The 23,392-nt window shown below is 44.7% G+C and overlaps 1 protein-coding gene and 1 long non-coding RNA gene across 6 annotated transcripts in view; one reads left to right on the plus strand and one right to left on the minus strand.

Moving 5' to 3' along the window:
* zdhhc8b (zinc finger DHHC-type palmitoyltransferase 8b) overlaps positions 1-21,317 on the plus strand; it is a 53,294-nt gene extending 31,977 nt beyond the window's left edge. For 2 of the 4 annotated variants that reach the window (XM_048244025.1, XM_048244027.1), the window contains exons 2-11: positions 12,551-12,672; positions 13,740-13,897; positions 15,170-15,342; positions 15,681-15,783; positions 16,106-16,197; positions 16,915-17,047; positions 17,179-17,290; positions 17,566-17,675; positions 18,438-19,570; positions 20,348-21,317. In XM_048244025.1, coding sequence (XP_048099982.1) covers positions 12,551-12,672; positions 13,740-13,897; positions 15,170-15,342; positions 15,681-15,783; positions 16,106-16,197; positions 16,915-17,047; positions 17,179-17,290; positions 17,566-17,675; positions 18,438-19,570; positions 20,348-20,516 — 2,305 coding nt within the window. In that variant the 3' untranslated portion in view covers positions 20,517-21,317. Of the gene's footprint in view, positions 1-12,550; positions 12,673-13,739; positions 13,898-15,169; positions 15,343-15,680; positions 15,784-16,105; positions 16,198-16,914; positions 17,048-17,178; positions 17,291-17,565; positions 17,676-18,437; positions 19,571-20,162 lie in introns of all 4 variants that reach the window. The other 2 variants (XM_048244026.1, XM_048244028.1) reach the window with 2 other exon arrangements.
* A 986-nt stretch (positions 21,318-22,303) lies between these two features.
* LOC125294942 lies at positions 22,304-23,317 on the minus strand. Of its 2 annotated transcripts, none has more exons than XR_007193589.1 (3): positions 23,247-23,317; positions 22,680-22,742; positions 22,304-22,579 (listed from the first exon to the last, which is right to left on the minus strand). It is a non-coding gene; the product is annotated as an uncharacterized LOC125294942 (long non-coding RNA). The 2 variants fall into 2 exon arrangements; XR_007193588.1 differs by having other exon boundaries at positions 23,242-23,312.
* Positions 23,318-23,392: the final 75 nt, after the last annotated feature.

Below are 23,392 nucleotides of genomic sequence, written 5' to 3' on the forward strand. Positions count from 1 at the left end.
CATCTGGAAGCAATTGAGCCCGGGCAGGGATGGGCCGCCTGGTCGCGGGCCCAGCCTAGCAGGATCGGAGCTGAGTGGAGCGCAGACGCCCACAGGGGGGGGCCCCTGCTCAAGGCTCCAGGATCCTGTAACGAGCGTGGGCGATGTTGATGTACTCGACTAAGCTCCATTAAAAGTGTTGCTGGGCTCTGCCAGGAACTGTTTTAAAGTTAAACAATGTTGTGTTGTGATGGGAAATGAACGGCAAGAGGGTGTGGTGGGGGGGGGTACTTTGCTTTGCTAGTGTCGCCACACTTAACTTGGTGGAGTGTTGAGTTCTCCATTTTTTTCCTTCTCTCTTTCTTCTTTTATTACAGTCTGAAAATGGCTGTATTGTCACTGTTTAATCCTGTTAGCCTTCATATAGCCTCAAATCCTCATTCGTCATGATGTTACTGAATTACACTACCACAAGGTAGCTATTACTGGTAGGTTCACCAGCAGTGCAAACTGGAGGGATAAGGAGGTAATTCTTGTCATAGCATATAGCATGTAATCCCCATCACTCTCATGGAGAACTGTCAAGTTCCCAGTTATGCTTGGCCTTGGCCAGCCTTTATAGAGCCCAACAGCTAATCTCGCCAACCACGTATCCTCTCGAGTCCAGGGAGAAATTTTACTTCTTTTCCTTTTTCTACCCCTTCAGCAGACCTCTCCCAACAACCCCCACGCAGGTCAAGCTGCCGTGGGCCTGTCGGTGAATACATTAAAGTGATTGATGGTCAGTTCATTAGGGAGATGGCCTCCATAGGGTCTGCTATTCAGCTGATTGCATGTGGGGGCAAAAAAGGAAAGAGGAGAAATTATGAGTCAGTGCCAGTTAAGCTATATGATGCTGCAGGGTCAGGGGCACAGCAAGTGTATTTGCTGTTTTGGTCAGACATGGCCAATTCCAGCAATGTTATCTGAATCTTCTTTTCTTGCTGAGAGAAATACCTATGCTAATCCTGTAAAGCTTTTCCTCTGGCATGTTTGATTTAGCATCTCAGCCAGGTCCTGCAATCTGATTCATCCATGCAAAGCCTGCATGCTGACTGCCCCACTGATTCAGCCCCAGTGGAAGCCCAGGGCTTGTTTTGTAAACACTGTTAGCAGAAGGAGCGGCGAGCTAAAAGTACGTGCCCTTGCCAGATCCAGGGAGCGCAGCCAATGCGGGGGAAGTTCAGACTCATGTCACGGGCATGTACTCTGTTTGTGTCAAACACACAAAAATCTGATATTGCTGCAAACCACCTTGGCTTAGCAGACTAGCGCCGCAACACGCACGCAAACACCGAGATACAATGCAGTCTTTCCATACTCCTGTCTTCTCTGTTTTTGTGTATTTGTTTTTTTTCTGGTCACACTCTTTCGGAGGGATTTTCTAAATGCAGAGTAATTCAGCCCTAACTGCAGCTTCCTGCAGGAAGTGGCTGAAAAATGGCGTCGACCTCGCTCCAGCTCGCAGATGCTGCTCCGAGATAAGTCCCAACAATCCCGATTGTGTGGCAGCGGCAGGAGGCCGCCTCAGAGGGCCAGTGCAATGCTGCGCTCACAGCTGCAGAGCGTGGCATTCAAGGTCAAGGGCAGCACCCCAAAGCTACTGTACAGCAGTAATAGCTGTATAGTTTGTAGACAATGATGATTAGCTATTCGTAGCAAATTATGATGTGATAACCATTCCAATGACTAAATATGACATAAATCTGAAGGATGATGTGAATAATAATAACAAACATTTTTTGATGTTTGCTGCCGCTAGAATTTATAGCTTGGATTGTTGCATCATTTTCACATCTGTGATGGTGATTTTTCTTGTCTTTTTTTTTTTTTCTGTTTTTGTTGCTGCGTTTTTCTTTTCTGTCAGTGTTAGTTCCGGGAGTTTGAAAAGACCGAGTGTACAGCACCTCCGGTATAAAAGCAAATGCTGCTCAGAGTCCGATATTCAGACATGGAGAGAAATGCTTTCACTGGCATTTGCTAAAGGCCCACATGTAAGGCCACCAGCTGGAGTCTTAAAATAAGGACGATTAGTTATGATGAAATGCAGGCCTCGCCACCTTCTGCCACAGAATCTGTGTTAGCAACACCATTTGGTCATCCTACACTTTCAAAGGCAATAAGGGATGGTGTTCTCGTGGAAATGTCTGATGCCTTGTTGTGGACTTTCAACGTCCATACATATTTACAGCTAAGGCTTAGCCCAACTGTCTTTTGTCTCACACAATCCGATTGACCCATTGTCCTAAATACCCTCGTTCCACCATAACCGGCACCCCCCTCCCTCCCTCACCCCCTGTTAGAAATGTAGAATTAAGGAGACAGTTTGAGGAGGAACCCCCCCTGTAGCAGTGCCTACTCTGTCTGTCTCATTCTTTATCCAGATAGCAGGGGTCTCTCAGGCAGAGCTAGGCCTGATTCAGGATCAGATCAGAACCGGTTTCTCAGTTTCCTTCTTGAGGATGGGGAGTGGGGGGGGTCGCCAGATGGGATAAATATGTATTTGTTGTTGTTGTTGTTGTTGTTGTTGTTGTTGTTGTTGTTGTTGTTGTTGTTGTTGTTGTTGTTGTTGTTGTTGTTGTTGTTGTTGTTGTTGTTGTACTTTCCTTTCTCCATTAGACAAATGTGTCAGGGGATTTGTGGGTAAGCGTAGTCCGATGGCTTGTCCTCTCTCACCCCTGTGGAGAGACGAGGAGTACAGTGGGGGTTGAGGAATCTCCATGATCCACACCCACCCCCCTGCTGTGTGTCACACACAGAGTGTTAATGGCGTCTGACTCCTTCCGAGGCCCATTAGAGGCAGAGAGGGAGGTTGAGGCCCTCTGACTTCAGCACCATGCTTCACCTTCTCAGGTCAGAGGTGCCCGATAGGGTCAGTGGGTCTTTTTTTTTCTTTTTTGTGCTGTACCAGCAGTTTTTTTTTTTTTTTTTTTTTTTTTTTGTGTGTGTATTTGTGTGTGTGTGTGTGTGTGTGTGTGTGTGTGTGTGTGTGTCATCACAACAGGGGAAATAACAGTGGTCCATGGCAGCACATCAGTACTTCGGAAGAGCGGACATCCACGTTCACAGCACCTGTGTTAATGTTATAGATGTTTGACGTGGGATTTCTTGGGTCCTGCTTGATTGTACACTAAGCCAATTTTATCCCCACCCTACTTTTCTTTTTTTGCACAAATAGCAGCTTAAGCCACAGAGACACATCCGGAGGATATTTCCACTCAGCGATTAGCCTCTAAAATCAAGTGAAGCACTATTAACATCCATTTGAGAGTTGGGATTTGACAATCGCCCTCCCTCCCACTTTCACTGTGCAGCTTGTCTGGGGCAACCTTCTGTCAGACAACCTTCTGTCAGACACTGTTTAAGCCGTGTGTCCCTCTTCTGACAGTATGTGTGTGTTTGTGTGTGTGTTTGGTGGACTGTGGAATGCTTAAACTAGTGAGTGAGCAGAGGATCTGACTCACTTCTAACATAGTTAATGTTCCTGCTCCTTTAAATAAGCTGATAAACTGCCAAGCTGTGTCGCTAAATGATTTGGGCCTATTTAAATGTTTGTTAGATAAAATTACGTTTGTGTGACAGGTGAGGTCAGACTCCAGTTTCTCCATCTGAGAGTGGACATGATGGGACACATTTAAACAGAGGAACTAAAATGCAGGGACAAAGGACAATTCCTCTTAGCATTGTGTGTGTGTGTGTGTGTGTACATGACTCAATAAGGTTCAACAGGCTGAAATGAATGATAAACACTCATGTATACACACACACACACACACATACCATTTCAGCTTATTAAAACTTTTCGAAGTTATGTCTGCTCTCTTGAGTGCAATTCTGTGGAATTGTCTGCCTCATCTGTCCTTTTCCCAGCAGTGAATTAGCCCAATAGCGCCGTCCTAATGAAAGGGACAGTAAGCCATCCGTTGTGCTCGGCGTCTCAGGGCAATGTGTAGATGGCCACTTGATGAAGACGGAGTTTGTTTTTCCCTCGCGTCTTAACGTCCCGGGGGCCAGCGCGTAAGATGAGCTGAAGAGAGAGCAGTCCTCTCCGGAGACCCGCCATGATTAATCGCTGCTCTTCCCAGTATCTATCATTTCAGTGCGAGCAGTGTGCTCTCAACCTCCCCCCTTACGCTCTCTGGTGCGGCCATGCATACATGGGACGACTAGGGGATTTGGGTGCTAAGATAAAATCGGCTCCATCCACAACATGTAACATGCCCCCCCCCCCCCCCCCACAGTGAAGAAGTCAGTGGAGGAGGGCTTGTATGTGTCTATATGAGTTGTCTAGACAGATTATATTTGAACACGCACTGGACATCTTCTGATAGTGTTATCTTTGCTTTGGCAAATGGATTTAGCACCACAGTGCATGTTCAGTATTTTTAGAGTAGCCTAACAGAAGCAGTTGCTCACTGTCAGAATAGACTGTTGCCTTTGATGAGGGGCTTGAATCTGCCTTGTCAGATTATCTGCGTAGTAACACAATGTTGGAATGGTAACTTCAAAGAAAAAAGGGACTGTAAGCATGATTTGCTTTGGACCTGTAAATTGTTGTCTAGTACCATAGTAGGCCTACCTGTTTATCTGAGCCGGGCTATCCATTCTATAATGGGTAATTGCATTGACACTGTAATGCAATGACATTTCTAAACATCAAGCATCACAGAGTAACTCACTTGACCTACAATAGGCAGAAGATATTAAGCATTCTGATAATTGAATTCAATTCTGATAACCCTTGGTGATAGAATGATGGAGTATTGCTTACTTAATTAGCGTGTCAAGCCTCAGTGAGGATCATTTGTCTTCAGTAGTGCCAGATCCTATGAGTAAAAGTGTTGATGAGTTTGTGATAGGTTAGTTGCATCCCAGGTACATGATTGGCTCAGAGCCAGAAGAGCAGGGAATCGGTTTTCAGAGAGTGTCGTTGTGGTATTTTTTCAGTTCAGTTTCAGAGTTCAAATAAAGATGTCAGGACTGAATGGTTCTCCCTGTAGACACTGACTGGCATCTCAAGCCAGACCAGAGAGGAGATTGGAAGTGTGTGTGAGCATATTGGTGAGAGAGAGAGAGTGTGTGTGGGAGAGAGTGTGTCTTGTGTTAGTCTGCCTGTCTTTATTTGTGAGTATGAAAAAGATTACATGCTTCTTTTTGTGTGTGTGTTTGGGGCTGTGCATCAAGGCATTATCTTCAATGTGTGTGTGTATGTGGAATATAATTATTTTTGGGGAATCGAGGGTTGTGTTTGTTAGGTTGTGTCCTGTGATCTGCCCCCACCTCTCAGACTCCTCCAGCTTTGTCCTTTTGTCCTACATCTGACTTCAGATCAGCTCCACCTCAGCCCCAACCACACTGTGAGCACTCAGGCACTGAAAGAGAGAGAGAGAGAGAGAGAGACCAGGAAGATGCTGAGGTGTAAATTCATCCTGTGAGAAACCATAGATGTGCTCCCCGCAGACAGCAGAGTTTGCATGCGTGATAAAAACGAGGAACAGTGATAGGATCATCATGCCGTGGTGGAGGGGGGGGGTGTAAGCCTTTACCGTGTGTGTGTGTGTGCATGTGTGTGTGTGTGTGTTGGTAAGACACATGTGTTTGTTGTTCTGTGGCTGACCACGGTGTTACATATTCAGACAAAGGATTAAAACAGCATTCTCACCGCAGAAAAAAACAAGGCTGCTGCCAGCGGCAGGCTCTTATGAATTGATACGACCGGCTGGAAAACGGAGACCCTGCGCTTTGTTATGGTTGTACGCCGCAATGTTCCTCTTTTCTGTAATCTCTCCACCACTGCCTTGTGTCTCTCCCAAACAACAATCCTTTATTTGTTCTAATGAAATGCCCACACGTCTTCGCTCACATGTTATTTCATGGCCCCGTGTGCTGCAATTAGATTCTGCTGGAATAGAGTGCTTGACTCCACTGAGGTTTTTTCCCCCCGTTAGGTTTTAATGTTTTTAGAAATCGACTTGCAGAAGTCCTCTGCGGTGTGCTTCATGATTTGTAACATTGTCAGAACTGCTCTATTGTAATGCATTGCAAAGCTGTTTTTTGTCCTTTTTCGGAGGGAAAATGATTTGGTTTATTGTCTCGCTCAATAGTTATTACTAGAAGGGCGGCAGGTTAACCTTTCCTCTGCATTTGTTTCTGTGCTCAAACAGACAATGGAGATGGATTGTGTGTGTTCGCTGGCTCAAACGGTGGCTTTTCTTATTGGCTTACAGTTAGCCTATATAATCATGGAACAATTATGTATTGAATAATAAAATGCCACACCCCAAACCCACTTTCAAACACTCATGCACATACACAACATGTATACACGTACATATGACACACACACACACACACAGTTTTAGACAGTTTTAGAGTTTAAGAAGGGCTTTGAATTCAAACATGACCCTTTCTCCAGAGAGCGAGCGGATCTGGCAGGACTGCAGGGTCTGGTGGTGGATCACCTTTCCCCCCCGGGCCTTTATGTGCCCCATGCTCTTTGTAGCCCACCCTGACAAGCTCCCTCAACACACACACACACACACAGACATACACACACACACACTCACATGCACACACACACACACTCACACACACACATACACACACACACACACACACACACACACACACACACACACACACACACACACACACACACACACACACACACACACAGACACACACACTCACATGCACACACACGCACACACACACAAACTCACATACACACACACACACACACACAAACACAAACACACTCACATACACACACATGCCCTCCACCTTGGTCCAGGTGAGCCGTGGGCATTGACTGTGACAGTGGGCCGGGGGTAGAGTAGAGTGGAGTGGTGAAGGGGGGGGGGCACAGAGCAGTACCCCTCTTCTCTCTGCTGGACCCATCAGAGGGCAGTGGCAACCCCTCTAAACCCCCCACCCAGCCTCAGCCCTGAATTATTGAACAGAACAGCGGAGACTGTCTGAAAGGTTGCAATGATCAGAGACAGAGAGAGAGGGATAGAGGGATGATGGAGAGAGAAAGAGTGAGAGAGGATGGATTATTATTCTAAAGACTCTGCTTTTATGTCATGATATTGGCTTACAATTGTGTTAAAATGCTGATATTGATCAATTGTGCTGACTGTTTTACTGCTATGTTGTGATTTGAGATGTATTGTATTGGACCAGACTGATTTAAATAGGACTGAATTGAGTTGAATTTGAATTGATTTGAACTGAGCTGAGACAGTGAGCGAGTAGTGTGGAGAGTTAATGAAAGTGTACATGTTTTGGAGAGAGAGAGAGAGAGAGAGAGAGAGAGAGAGAGAGAGAGAGAGAGAGAGAGGCGAAGTGAGAGAAGACAGCATGTGAGTGAGCCAGTGTAAGGCTGGTCCAGCAGCAGCAGTGTTTCTAGGGAGATGGACGATGGGGGATGAATAATTCCTGAGCTTGTCAGGGGAGAAGTCAGCAGATGACTTCTCTCTGGCTTTTCCAGCACGGCTGCCATGGCGCTGCCCCAACTCCCTCTCAGCAAATAGGCTACCTCCGGCAACTTTTGTAGAACGCCGCTCATGCCAATGGACTTCAGTTAATAGCGAGATGTGAGATGTGGGTAATTATATCTACATTCACTTCCAAAAGGATCCTACAGAAGGCTGTGGAGAGTTGGCTCTGAGAGCATATGCCTTTAATATGAGATCAGTAGGCATGATCCAGATTACGGCATGAATCCAACCTAATACCTGTGTTTGAGTGCTAAAATGAAGACTTCAGCCAATTCTCTCTTGGCCCTTTTTTTCCTTCTCATTGTATACGCAGCCAAAAAAAGCAGCACTGGCATTGTAAGCTAAACCAATCAAGTGCTGTTAGACTTCCACTGCCCCAACTCCCTCTCAGCAAATAGGCTACCTCCGGCAACTTTTGTAGAACGCCGCTCATGCCAATGGACTTCAGTTAATAGCGAGATGTGAGATGTGGGTAATTATATCTACATTCACTTCCAAAAGGATCCTACAGAAGGCTGTGGAGAGTTGGCTCTGAGAGCATATGCCTTTAATATGAGATCAGTAGGCATGATCCAGATTACGGCATGAATCCAACCTAATACCTGTGTTTGAGTGCTAAAATGAAGACTTCAGCCAATTCTCTCTTGGCCCTTTTTTTCCTTCTCATTGTATACGCAGCCAAAAAAAGCAGCACTGGCATTGTAAGCTAAACCAATCAAGTGCTGTTAGACTTCCATTGTGCTGGTTATTGTCACCATTCCAATGGCATGGGGTTTGTTTTGGATATAGCCTATAACTTTTGGAAAAAAAAAATATTTCACAAAAAAAAAGGGAAAAGTCCTTGGAAAGCTAACACAAATATCACGCCTCGGGTAAGATATGGAGAGTGGCGAGGCCCTGGCACAGAAGGGATATGGGTTTGTCCAGCCGTTTTACAGCAATATGTGGGACTCACTGTTTTTAGCTACTGCTAGGATAGCAGCGCGGGCTCTGCCAGCCTTGGCCAAGCCTGCTCCACTGTGCTCCCTAGTCCCAGGAAATGTAATCCATTGTAAAGCGCCCTCTGCCAGTCCAAGTATAGGTCTGTCTCCATATGTCATTCCTCATCCAACTTTTAATACTTCAGACTGAATTAGATCTCCTACCATGTATACCGTGATTGAGTTACTGTTACTGTTTTATAGCCTTTACAAATGTAAAATATATAATGTGATTATTTTGGGGGAATTGAGGCAAACTAATTGTAGCTTACATCATGTCCTCCTTTCTGCAAGGCTTGCTGTTTCCTATTTCCACAGGATTAAAGATGTTGAAAATCTCATTTTCTCTGCTGGCTGTAGAGGGTGTGTGTGTGTGCATATGTGTGTGTGTGTGTGTGTGTGTGTGCTGCAGACTGGGAGGTAGGAGATTCAGTGGTGGCAGCATACATGTATGTCATTCCTCATCTTGCACGGCGTGGTTATACATTTGTACATGTCCACATGATTAATGATGGGCGAATATGTGTACATCACAAGCAGTGCAGTATATCATCACGTGTTGTAGGGAGGACATGACTTGCTCTTGGTGTCGCTGTGTTCACATTAAAGGTCTCATCTCATCGTTTTTTCATTAATTTTGCAGTGGTCTGTAGTATTGATGAATGCCCTGTGAGCCGGTTTTGGTGAAAAAATGCTGTCCTGCGCCTGTTTCATGCTGTTCTAGTTTGGGGGGAAGGTGGGCGGGGAGGAACGACTGGATTTCGCCTCTAGTCATGAATAACATAATGACATGCTAATGAATTCACCTCTGATTGGCTAACAGTACTGTGACGCCTTCCTCCAGTGCGCCCTCATCCCGATTCTGCCTGTGCTATGCTCCATATTCAACTTTACAGTGATAAACCTGGCTAAACTCGCAGTCAAAAACTGTTGCACAAAATGTCTTCGGAGATACAACTTCATGTGTTTGATCCAGTAGGAAGAAGAACCGCTCCTGATCGCTTGTCGGTGAACGTTGGTTTAATAGAATGGTAACAATTGCCTGTCAGCTTAAAAAAAATTTCTCCTAAAAGAGGTAAACGTTTGTGACAATCACATCTTGCTTTTAATAATAAACAGTTGGAAACGTTTTAAAATAAAAGACCTATTTCTTTACATAGTCAAAAGTCTTTGCAATCTTCCTAGTAGATATTTTTTTTTCACAACAACAGGTAAGCACCCTAAATGCAGTTCAGCCACTGACCTAGCCTGCTAATGCTATCAGAATAGCTAGATAGTTATGGTTTGAATTCCATGATACTATCATTGAAAGACCACTTGGTCATAGCCCAATATATATATAGATCTAAATGCAAACACGCCTACCTAGCTATATTTTTGCTGGAATTGTACCAGAATGCCTACAGAAGCAGAGAGAATGTGTGCTGCAAGACTTCTCCGGTAATGAGAACTATGATAGCCTGACATTGGCAGAGGTTAGCTCACTAAGTTGTTTTCTGTCACGTATGACAGAAAAAGTAGCCTACTATAGGAATCTTATAGTATTTTGGGACTAAATATTACAGTAATCTTATAGGAATACTATAGTATTTGGACATACTATAGGTACTATAAGACTACTATAGAAAAAACGGTTACAGGATATAGCTGTTACAGGATATTATAGTTATTAGTAGTACTACTACAGTATGTCCCAATTATTCCTATAAGATTACTATAATATTTTTGCCCCAAATACTATAAGATTCCTATACTACTTTTTTTCGTAAGGGGATTGCTCATGTGGTTAGAAAAAATGGGCAACACCAGTACCCCTGTTGTCTGTATGACCCTGTACCCAGGATTAGAACCAGTCTGCCTTAGCATAATGTACTCCCTTCAAAAATGCACTAAACATTCGACTATGATGACTTATGGCCCTCTGTGAGACAGAAGATATGAAAGGTAAGATAAACCTTTAGCTTAAAAAGGACAAAACTGATGAAACTTCTAAAACAAATATACAAAACAGGTCAATTTTCTATAAACAACTTTATTATATTTACATACAGCAGTGGTACTCAAAGTGTGGTCCACAAGCTATCTCAAGTGTTCCACAAGTAGATGTGGTAAAATATAATAGACGAAAGTTGTTTGCAATATTGAACCAACTTGTATGTAAATCCAAACAGTTCTGCAACACTGATGTAACCTATGCCAGTTTAAATCATATGAATCCTCTGACACCATAAGCAAGGTGCAAAAGACAATAAGCAAGGTGGTTCAGTAAGAAGGCCTATTGTGTAATATACTGTTGAAGTAGGTCTACTGTTTTTTTTTGCTAGGTGGTCCGTGAAACACTGACAAATAGTAATATTGCAGTCTATTAAACTAATGCAAACACAAAACAAGAACATCCAAACTATGCACAGAATTAACAATGTCCCTTTTTTGCCAGACGATGCAGACATCTGGCCTACAGATCCTTTGTAAGATGGTGCTGGGATTATTTAGGGAAATGTTTGTCTGAGTTGGTCTGAGTTATTGTTTCGGGCTTGTATTGTCCTGGGGATCCCAAGGGACAACACACAAACACATTCGCTGGCTGTGATTTTATTACATTGCTCTTTAATTGCGCTTGGGCCATAGGTGGAGCCATCAGGTGTTATTGTGAGATGTCGCTTTCATCCTCCTCCTCCTCCTCTTGATCAACCCGAGATCTTCTAGCTGGCCTTGGATGAACAGGCTTGGATGGCAGTAGAGGTAGCAGGCCCCCCATGCCCATGGTGTATCCGGCGTTTTGTATCAATACTCATACTTTTCATGAAGTATTCTGTTTGGGTACCTAAAAAAGTAAATAAATGTGTATTACTGTCAAGTTACAAGATACTAATAGTACACAGGACATTCACTATCTCACAAAAAAACTTTACTGGCACAATGGAAACAAAAATATTTTAGTGACTGTGGTAAGGTGTATGATGTACTAAGTAGCATACCCACAAGAAGACATTCGGTAATATCAATTTATCTGTTATGCAATTCATGGCTTCATCAGGTCCATTTACACAGGTGTATTAATCAAGCATCATGCAGTCTGCATTCATAATCGAGGTGCTTGATTTTATACACCTGTGGAAAGTGACCTGAAGAAACCCATGAATTGACTTCTTCAAAAAAAACATTGACGAGCACATAAGAACCTGTATTAGCCTACTGGAAAAAGACTTCTAGAACTAACTAGCACCCAACTAGAAACTAACTTGTACCCTTTTCATGCATGTTCACGTGAAGAAAATGAACATGCTATTTTGTAACAGCCGTTAGGTGTAAAAGTTTGTTTGTACTTACAGCCTGTGAGCTGGTGGTCGATCGTCATGACGGTACAGAACCAGGTTTTCAGAACATCGATGCAAAACCACTTTCTAAGGCAGTGAGTGTTGTCGAAATGATTGGAACACAGAACTAATGTTGCACTATTTCGGTGGTGGTGTTCCAACGATAAATCCAAACCATTTCTTCCTCAACTCATGTTTCTAAGCAGCAAGACATGCAACATTGATGTGTTATTGCCAGAAATAAAACAGGCACCATTTTTTCTGCCATGTTGGCAACTTGCTGTTAGCTCCTACTAGCTGCAGAGAGACAATCCCTAGCCGCCAAAATCTTCCAGTCTTCCTGTAGGCGGTCACAAGCCAAGGTGGGCGAGGCCATGAATAGTCAGTTTCCCTCAAGGCCATTGGGAAGGGCTCTTTCTGATTTTGCTTGTTTTTCCGTGTATTTTCTTTCATTGGCTAATGCGCCAATGGGGTAGAAGATCATTTTCGTGCAGCATGCATATGCAACTTGGAGTGAGCTATAGTATTTCAAAAGTAACAAGTATTAAACGGTTTTCAGTGAAATGTGACCTTTAAGTCTAATGTCCCCCCTCTCAAGCTTCCCTCACACAAGTTCAATCTTTACAATTTATACCTACTTTGTCTCTGTCAGCTCAGATAAAGACAAATATGTGCAAAGTGATTGATTGAATGTAAATAAAAAATACAAATCCTCTTTGTTTGTTCTGTACAGGTGCCCCTGGCTTACGAAGGCAATCTCCCCAGCTGTGCCCCTGTACAATGGCATTGTTTTCCTCTTTGTTCTGGCCAACTTCAGCATGGCTACCTTCATGGACCCTGGCGTCTTTCCCAGAGGTCAGTGATTCCAGCTGTTCCATTCGTCTGTCCGTCTGTGTGAGAGAGGTAAAACACAGTGTGTGTGTGTGTGTGTGTGTGTTTCTGTCTGCATGTGGGTATGTGATCCTGTGAGACTGCCCATATGTGCATCAGTGTGTGAAATGACATTCACACAATTGTGTGTGTGTGTGAGAGCGAGAGACTTTTGGCTCTCACCTCGATAGACATATTTGGTCCATCTCTCTTCCCCATTCTTTGTAAGCCTGCTGAATTCATATGCCGTAGACGTCGGATGACTTACACATCTGTGGCAGGGGCCCAAAGGGCTTCTGGGAAAATGAAGAGAGTGCCACTGGCTGCGCGAGAAACAACTCCCCTGATTGGATGACTCTGGGTCATTTATAGCAGCAAAGGACGAGACACACCTCTTTGTCCAAGGCTTAATCTGTCACGGCTATAGCAGTTATTACCAGCACATGGGGTGCTCTGTGTGTGTGTGTGTGTGTGTGTGTGTGTGTGTGTGTACGTGTGTTTGTTTATAGAATGGAATATGGCCCATCAGATCCTCACAAGCAGTCCACTTGGATAATGATATGATCTCTGGGGGCTCTTCCTCCCACTGTAAACAGGTTATAATCATGGCAGTGCTTTTATGGGCTCTCTCCCTCTGAGCGCCTTTGGTCCCATCATTACCCTACAGGGCCCACTGCTCTGGCTGGACAGCACATGGAGACGGTGGTGTGGAACAGATGGAGGATTGTGCGGTGACACGCTGCACTGTTGGCAGTGAAGGAGACCTTCACTGGGGCATGTGGGTGCAGCGATTAGTGTTATCACCTCGTAAGAGGTTGAGTCGAGTTCAATTCACTAACGTTGCGAGTATTTGTAAGTTGCTTTGGATAAAAGTGTTACCTGTTACCTTAAGCTTCTGAGAGCTTGTTGCAAAATCTAATTTGGAGCCAGTTGGTGAGTGTTTGGAATTGAGTTATTGTGAAGACCTTTTTCGCCCGGGCTACTGAAACCCCCACACACTTGTGTGCGTGAAGGTGGCAATGCAGTCATCGCCATCCCTCTGATCCCCACAGCCAACGAAGATGAGGACAAGGACGACGACTTCCGGGCGCCGCTCTACAAGAACGTGGAGATCAAGGGCATCCAGGTGCGAATGAAGTGGTGCGCCACCTGCCACTTCTACCGGCCGCCACGCTGCTCTCACTGCAGCGTGTGTGACAACTGCGTGGAGGTGAGGCGAAGACACACACACACACACACCTCAATTTCACTACCACAGTAGGCCCACTGGATTTCCCACTCTTTTTAGGATCAGTGGGCTATGTGAGGCAGTAGTCAGTAGTTGATCACAACAGTAGTGGAGTTATGTGCAGTATTCTGTTACAATTCATCTCTTTCTTGATTAATATGGTCTCAACATAAACACGGGCAGCACATTGTATTACCTCGTTAGATTACGCCTTGACAAGTTTACTCCCCTGTGGACTAAATTTGCATTATGGGTTTCTCCATACTCTTTCACTCATACACCGCTTTGGCTTTTATCTTGATAATGAAAGGAACACAAAGCATTAGCCCAGATAAAATGTCTACTTTGTCTCGGAGTGAAAGTGTTCTCTAAATGACTAAGTATAAAATGCCTGTAGCAGAAGCAACAGCGAAATGGCTTGGTGCTCAGCGGATGGGAAGATGCAAGACTTTTAATGGTTGTCACACACAGCATGTAATGTCTCGAAATACAAAGCTATAAAACTGACTAGTGCACTCATGCTTGTGGCAACACATTGTGTTATTGCCAGTAGAGGATTAGAAGGTCAGGGGGAATTATGAGTCCCTGGGTACTCAAGCATGCCACTTTGCATTGTGGGTCCATACGCACTGTGTCCAGCTGGGTGTGTCTGCGTGCAGCATGTTTTAATGTCCTCTTGATACACCCCTTACATAATGCCCATCATGAGTCTCGTATTATTACACACACAGTGTGTGTGTATGTGTGAAGAGAGATATGAGTGTTCTTCAGAAGAGGAGAGAATAAGCCTCAGTTGGTCGGCTTGTGAGAACACTGCCTGTGAGGAGAGCTTTTGTGTTTTGGGGTTTGTGCCAGTCACCACCATTCACACACACACACACACTACCACTGACGATGAGCTCACTGGTGGTGCTATGGAGGAGTAGGAGAGTGTAACCTCAAGATGGAGGCCAGCTGTGAATTTACTGGAGTAGGTTGTAATCCTGGGGAAATTTTGGGGGGTTGTAACTCAGGAGGCGTATGGCAGGGAGATGACTTGCATAATGTGGGTGTAAAACATGGCCATCTCCAGAGAGGAACAGATCGCAGTAATTCCTCATGGCAAAAGTGTGACTTCGGATAGGCACAAATTCTCACAAACTTGGCAGTTAGCACACATTTTAAAGTCAATGGTCGAGCCAAGGAATGCTTTAGCAAATCACTCAGCAAATAAAAGTGAAAAAAGCTCCGTACCTAATTCACCCCCCCCCGCAGGACTTTGACCACCACTGCCCCTGGGTGAACAACTGCATTGGGCGGCGCAACTACCGTTACTTCTTCCTCTTCCTGCTGTCCCTGAGCACCCACATGGTGGGCGTCTTCTCCTTCGGTCTGCTCTTCGTGCTCCACCATCTGGAGCGGCTGGGCGCCCTGCACACCACTGTGACGTATCCTTTTTTTTTCCCCAACGTCTCTCATCGAGCGCTCGTTTGCATCAGTGGAAAACAACAGCCCTGGGTTAAGAGGAAAATATGTAATTTCAACGCAGGGTTCGTAGGAATAAGAGTGCTTGATGAGTCACGATGATTCGGCCGCTGGGTCTTGAGTGTGTCCTGTTGGAGAGAGCGATTTTGATTTTGGCTGTGTGGGTCTGTGTGTATGTGACTGTTTGTGTGAGTGTGTGTGTGTGTGTATGACAATGTTTCTGGCTCATGTGAGAATGTATTGCTTGGGCGTGCCAGGTTGATGTGAGTTGTGAGTTTCCTTGACTCCCAGTCCCCTGCAGTCTGGTGGTCATGTGCATATCAGGGCTGTTTTTCATCCCCGTCGTCGGGCTCACTGGCTTCCATATGGTGCTTGTTGCCAGGGGTCGCACGACAAACGAGCAGGTGAGGTCGGGCTGAGAGGTTAACCGGGGTCAAAACCCACACACTTCGAAACACAGATTCACTGTCACTCTCACTCACCGAGATCCCACAGAGACACACATTTATTGAACACACACATATACAACCACACACACAAAAACGTGTGCACATAACTCTTCACACATGTACTCTTTCATATCACCTCCCTTCACACTTAAACATTTAACGACACAAATCCATATTACAGGGGATGTTCATGTGTGAGGATGTACAAACAAGAGTGCAATATTTTCTGTGTTGTTGATGTGGTGTTTGCATTCTAAACAAGCGGTCTGTTCCACAGGTGACTGGAAAGTTCCGCGGAGGAGTGAATCCATTCACCCGTGGTTGCTGTGGCAACGTGAAGTATGTTTTGTGCAGTCCCCTGGCTCCCAGGTAAGGAGAAAAGCGGACAGAGAGATAGATAGATAGAAAAAAAGAAAGAGTGACAGAAAGGGAGTCAAATGGCTGAGTGAACAGGTTGGAAAAACAGAACGCAGAGTAAAGAAATTACCAAGGTCAGAATGGAGTCGCTGTGCAAATGAGGGTTCAGACAAACAATATGCCACAGGCCCTCACAAACTGCAGCGCTGCACCAACAAGGTTTCCATGGCATCGCAGAGGTACCTAAGCCCCTCTTGCTACCGTTCATGGTTTACTCATTTCCAAGCAGACGATGAGAGATCATCGGTGGCTGCAGGAGTCTGCGGGGAGGCGTCACGTCCTGTTTTGCAGGCAGCGACCCTGGGGAAGGCAGATGGCCGCTTAGATTTAATCACTGCCTAGAACAATGGTGCTGTGGGGGAAAGTGATCAGTGCATAAGCAGGACCTCTGATATCCGCCAGCCAGGGCTTCAGCCTCATTAAGACTATTTTCAGAGAAAATGGCAGGTTGGTCTCTTTGCAGGTCAGACATGAGATGAGAGACCTCCATAGCCTCATCCATCATTTCTCTAAAAAAAATATTTTCAGTAGTCTTGCATTTCAGAAAGGGTATCCCATTATCCTGTTACTGTGTAACAGTAGTGAGTGCTTGTGCCGTGTAAAATAATACTGTATCATAACACAAATGGATTCTCCTGATCTCAGAAGTGGCTTTTGACCCCTCAACAGGTACATGGTGGCTCCCAGGAAGAAGCCTGTCGTGCCTATCCAGCCACCTTTCCTGCGGCCAGACCTTTCCGACAGACAACTCACCATCAAGGTTAGCGACAATGGAATCCATAGCAGCATCCTCCGGACAAAAGTGAGCCTCACCCTTTCGTCATTCTCTCCGCACTCCTCCCTCTGTCCACTGCCCACACATTGAAGGCTAATGTGTCTCTCTTTCTTTCTTTCTCTCTCTCTCTCTCTCTCTCTCTCTCTCTCTCTCTCCAGTCTAAAATCAGTCTTGCTGACCTGGATGACAAAGGCATGGAGATGCAGCCACCTCTTCCACCAAAAGCTGACCGCTATAACCATCTTAAGAACCAGCTGACATCCAGTGAGGGCAAGTATATCCAGAGACCACTCTAAAAAGCTGTTGGGTCCTTGCTTAGAGCTGAGGGGAGACAATCCAACAGTTTTGTCGGCAGATTTGGTGGTCCTTAATGCAAAGAGATGTTGGATGGAAATTCATACTGTCTCTGTTCCCTCCCTGTCTCTCAGATATACTCATATACTGCCATCTGGTGGTGACTTTATGGAAGCACATTCTGAAGTTCATCTATGCATAGTCTGACTTGATTGTGATAGTGAGATATATCTGTGTATTTCTTTTTCTAGAGAGTTCCTTGTCCAGTAATCCAGTGAACCCTTCTACCCCAGCCATGTACAAGTACCGGCCCTCTTTTGGTACCATGCCCAAAGTACACTACCATGCAGCTGGAGAGAAGGTCAGAATTATTGCCATGATACTCAGACGATCTATTTTTATGTTATCTGAATGCATAAAATATAGACATTAGTAATGTATTGTCTGTTAGTTAATCGGGCTAATTTATTGATAAATATTTTGATTGTAATTCTCAACAGTTATATGGGATCTTACAAAAAAATTATGTTGTTTGGTGATTAGGTTTAAGGGCCATTCACCCCAATAATGATAACTATAGCGCTAACATATTGTTATAAGTATTGTTCTAGCTAATATGACTGACGATCTCTACACATAAATTATATCAATAACGACATGCAGAACTCTTAAAACAAATGTGTTGAAAATAACACAACTTGTATTGTTTTTAATACATATCTATGTCCAGATAGGCACAACACAATTTGGGTTGTTCCTAACACATTGCTTTTGTTATACTATGTACACTCTTACAACAAATGTGTTGAAAATAACACAACTTGTGTTGTTTTTTAACACATCTCTAAGTCCAGATAGGGACAACACAGTTTGTGTTGTTTCTAACATATTCGTTTTATGAGTGTGGGGATCACTTTCAGAGTGATTTTAAGAATGATCAAAAGTTGACTGCCAATCAGAATCCATCATGTGTCATTATAGTTATCATTCCTGGTGTGAAAGGCCCTTTACAGTCTAGAGTATTTTTAAATAGTAAAAATAGTTCAAATAAGATCATTTATTTTAAAACCAGTGCTATTTTCCTCATGCAATAACCATTCTATGGTGTTTGCTGACATTTCAGATTGTAATACCGGATGATTGTAACACATCTGCCATCTTGGAGGAGAGCGGGCGGAGCCATGACTATCGCTCAGAGCCCAACCTGGACCTCCCTGACTACAGCAGCACTCCGCTCCACCGCACTTTCCAGTCGTCGCCCCTGCAGCTGGACCAGTTCAGCATCAACTCTCGCTCGCTCAGCCTCAAACAGCACCGGCACGCAGCCGACAAGGCTCGGGGCCTGGGGGCCGGTAGGGTTGAGGCGGTGGGGGCCGCTGCTGCAGTGGCGGGTACGCCTTACAAGGGCGTGTATACACCGGGCACGCTGTCCAACCGCAACGGGAGCCTGTCGTACGACAGCCTGCTCAACCCCAGCTTCGCCTCTCCGCCGGCGTCGGCAGGGGAGTGCGTGGTCCACCCAGGCGTGCCTTCCATGGGCTTCCACTCACCCTACCTGCCAACGAAAATGTGCCACGTGCGGGGGCCCGAACTCCAGCGACACGCGCCTCCGCCCGTCACCGCCACCGTCACCGCCTCCTACAGCCCCGTGCGGATAGGCGGCTTCAAGGGCCGGCGCTCGCCGCACCCGCAGCAGCCGCAGGAGCGCGACCCCTCGCCCGTGCGCTACGACAACCTCTCCAAAACCATCATGGCCTCCATCCAGGAGCGCAAGGAGCTGGAGGAGCGGGAGAAACTCATGCACCTGCACGGCCACCGCCAGCCGCCGTCGGCCAGCTACGCCAGCACTGCTGCCGACTCGGGCGTGTTCGACGCCTGCAGCTACGGGCTGCCGCCCAGCGCCTGCTACGCGGACGGGCCCCGGGGCCCCGGCTCGCAGGTGGGGCCCGCCAGCTACGGCGGCTCGCGGGAGAACCTAGTGGGGGGAGTCGGTGGAGGTGGGGGGGTGATGGGCTACGGGGCACGGACCCCGATACTGCGCTCGGCGGCCTCCTCTCTGGCGCGTGCCCCCAGGACTTCCTCCAGCTCGCTGCACACAGACGGCCGGACGGCCGAGCCGGCCTCCTACCGCTCGCCCGCTCACCAGCCGCACCACTCCCCCGCTCCCATCCCCCGCTCCCCCTCCTACTCCCACCAGAAGGTCTCCTTCATTAGCGCTCTGGAGAGGAGTGACTCGCCACGCATGGGCTCCCCCAGGTACGAATCCTAACCCCACCCCACCCTCCCACCACTCACTAAGGGCTGAAGGCCAGAAAACATGCAGTCCATCCAGAATGGACGCTGCATGGCTGTAACTTTACTCAGCTGGCCGACTGCAGCGTTACAGAAACTTAGTCAGTCCTAGTCAGAGCATGTATCGGCCAGAACGAGACTGGAGCCCGTAAATCATGTGAAGCAGTCAGTCTGTCCCTGTTATAACTTATTATCATTGTCAGCAAGTAAACAAGGAAACACTCTATATAGGTTTGTCCTTAAGAAAATGTTTTGCCTTCATAGCAAACATTGTTTTGTATAGAATTTGTAATGTTTAGAAACAAAATAAACTTGCTGTGTTCAACTCTGATTGAAAACAACTGATTTTTTATTTTTATTTTGCATGTTTGTTCCATTTGTCTTTATTTGTCAATCACTCATTTCTGTAACACTGTCCATGCATCACCTTCTCATGATTTCTTTGAGATTGTCCATCCTGATGAATCCCATCTCACATTTCTCTCACTTTAGTCAGTCCATCTTATCTCTGCTTTTTTCCTTTTAACATTTTGGTCTTCATACTGCCTGCATCAAGGACCCACCTGCAATCTGATGGACTAACCTTCCCCTCATGCACGCAAGAATGATCTAACAGTCTTTCTCACAATCACCTAATCCGTTTCATCACCATTTAAATTGCAACTGAAGGATGTTGAATCTCAAAATCGCTTTAATTCCTGTTAAACATACATGTCCTTTCATCTCTTTTCTCTAATCCAGAGAGGACATGGCCCAGGTGAAAATTAATGGACAACCTATGGGTCAAATGAGAGACTGCCACCTAGGGACAACCTCCGGTACCCCGGGCACCCCTCTCAGCCCCGCCCGACACACCAGTGTGAAAAAGGTGTCGGGGGTGGGGGGCACCACCTACGAGATATCGGTTTGAGAATGACGGTCTCTCTCCCAACTACCCAGCCCAACGCCACCCACAGGAGGTAGCACTGCCAAGGCAAACACCACCACCACTACGCGTGCTAGAAGAGACATGGGTCGCGGCCTTTCCTTTTTTAACCTCATCCGAACACTGTATATTGACCTATCAGAGGCTGGCAAAACCGTTACCAATAACAAAACGACTGCCAAAGTAGACATCCTCTGACCTCTGTGGTTTGGCCCAGTGCATGTGTATGTGTGTGTGTGTAAGTGTGTGGGCACAAGTCTCAATGGTGGAAAACGTCAATAGCTGTGCTCCCTGGCTTATGTTGTGGTCTTACATGCCCTCAGCAAAAAAGAAAAAAAAAAAAAGAAAAAAGAATATGATGAAGGCACTTCTGTGTTGTTGAGAAGTTGCTTAAGTAGCGCATTATACGCTTAACGCTGGGTGGGCAGAGAACAGCAACGAGGCTAGTTGTAGCCTCTTCTCTTTAAAGGCTAGTACTCTGTGTCTATTTTCTCTGTCCATTCTCAGGTAATGTTATATTACCATGATGGAGAAAAATAAGGTGCTCACAGTGCCCATTTGAGTCCATTTGTTTTCTTTTTTGTACATCCCCCATTCAAATGTATATGGTAATGTTAAAGACTTTAAATGCATTTCTTCTTGCTAACATATTTGTTGCTTCTGTTATTTGTATTATTTCCAGTGTTCTAACCAAGTCCTTGAGAATCTGTTATGTTGAAGCATTACCAGTACTCATGTGCATTTAATGCATATCCATAGTTTGTAAGCTAGTCTTTTGAATGATTTTTGTTGTTTTCATGTTTTTTTTGCCTAAACTATGCTTTCAAAAGAGAAACAATGTTTGTAAACTATTGCAGGTCCTCACACATTGTTTGCACTGATATACTCAGCACAAGACAGGCAGATATTTGTACCTCCTGGCATTTGCCCCAAGTTAATCTATCGAATCTATTTCCCTGGGGATTGTAGATTGGTTTTCAGACATCATACAAATTCCATGACTTGGCTGACCCAACAGGGGGTGCTAATGTGCATCCATGTCAGTATCGGTCTTAGTTCAGTGTGGCACTCAACCATGAGCAATCATAAAGACTCATTTTCTTTTTAAATTTAGTTATTTGTTGGAACAAATCTAATGCAGTGGTGGATTGCATTTATTAAAAGTTTCTGTATTTATTTTTATACCACATCAATGGAATGGATACATTTGCAATAGATATTCACATGTGATTCATGGCTACATGGCCTATTCAAGCATACAGGTCAAGCATTGCTGTTTTTTATGAGTTTGATTTTTTTTTTATACCCAACCTTTCAATTGTTTGATACATCCTGCTTTTTTATACAGATATTCAATTAAAGCGTGAATGTTTGTATTTTGAGTGGTTTTTGTGCATAATTGAAATAATTTAAATAAATAAATAAAAAAAAGTACTCAAAAACAATATTTGGGTTATAGAAGGTATAATTGTATGTTGAAATATTTTGCAGTGTATTAAAATATAAAAAGGATAAGAAAATATGAGGAAATGTACTTAATGGGTTTGAATGTTGTTAACAAGCCTTGATTCAAGATGTGGCCTGATATGGTAACAGACCTGTCATACTTACACAGCTGTTTTTTTTTTTTTGCATACCTGACTGCCTGTATTTTACATGTACGTCTCATCAAAATGTCCCAGACAAAAATTCCCTGCCATTTCCAAAGGCTGTCTGGCACAGCATACGTACATATATTATTTCATGTATAAATTCATGGAAATTGCAGGATTTTTGTTGAAATGAAGATTTCCTTTCTGAAGAAATATAGTTTGATATCCAGGTACACTTTATTATTTTTTGTTCATCAAAAGTATCTAATTAAATATAGCTTGAACGTTGCCCTCTGTCAAGTATTTTTCTTTTCCAGATTTCATAAGGACTGATCAACAGTGAATGATGCAATCACACTAGTTTCATATTTTTTGATAGATTTTTGTGCCCATGATTGACCGCCACAAGATGTAAGAATTTCCAAGAGAACATACATTTCCTGTTCACTCTTCATGCTGTAATCAAATCAATATCAAATCAATTGGCTCGGCATTGAAGCACTGAAGATTTTTTTTTGTGTCAGTTTCAGAACTGGGATATTCCTAAAATATTTACCAGGGGCGCCCTCTGGCTGGCGTGTTTGGAGAGGGGTGGGGGGGGTCCTTCTAGATCGTGATCCTTAAATGAGAAAAAGATAATGTGAATGTTAGTCCACAAACCAATACACCATGGTCTGGAATGTAGGCTACGCCTCGCACATTTTTTGTCTTGCGTAACGTAAGGCCAAACGGTTCACAAGTGTCCAAACCATAGACTGCATAAATAACTTAAGGTCTAACCCCGAATGAATACTGAATCACCGGTAACATGACAGCCTCAAGATTATGTGGAACATTTACGGAATTAATGAAGCATAAATGCACTTTTTTGACAACACAACATGCCTATGAGGCATGCCACAACATTGTAAAATAATTCCAATATAAAACGTCAAAGTAGCCTAGCTAATTTTATACAAAGTTGGTGCAGCACTTAGAAACATCCTAGGCTACCCTACTGTGCCTGTTAAGGTTGTTTTTGCTGTTGTAGGCCTAACTTCTCTCATCGCCCTATCTCCAAATACCATATGTCAAATATCAGCAGGTAATTCACCCAAATATTTTCGCCTAATGTTTACCTTACCACCTTATAATATCGATGTGATTTTCTTCACGGGGTTTTCTGCTAACAGGTCAGCCTACTTTTCGCTGAAGTGACAGTTGGTGTGTCGTGAATACGCTTGGCTCAGCCTCCGCCGTTCTGTTGTGCGTGCGGGTCCACGCGCTATG

This window comes from Alosa alosa, chromosome 5, assembly GCF_017589495.1.
Source record: "Alosa alosa isolate M-15738 ecotype Scorff River chromosome 5, AALO_Geno_1.1, whole genome shotgun sequence".
NCBI lineage: Eukaryota > Metazoa > Chordata > Actinopteri > Clupeiformes > Clupeidae > Alosa > Alosa alosa.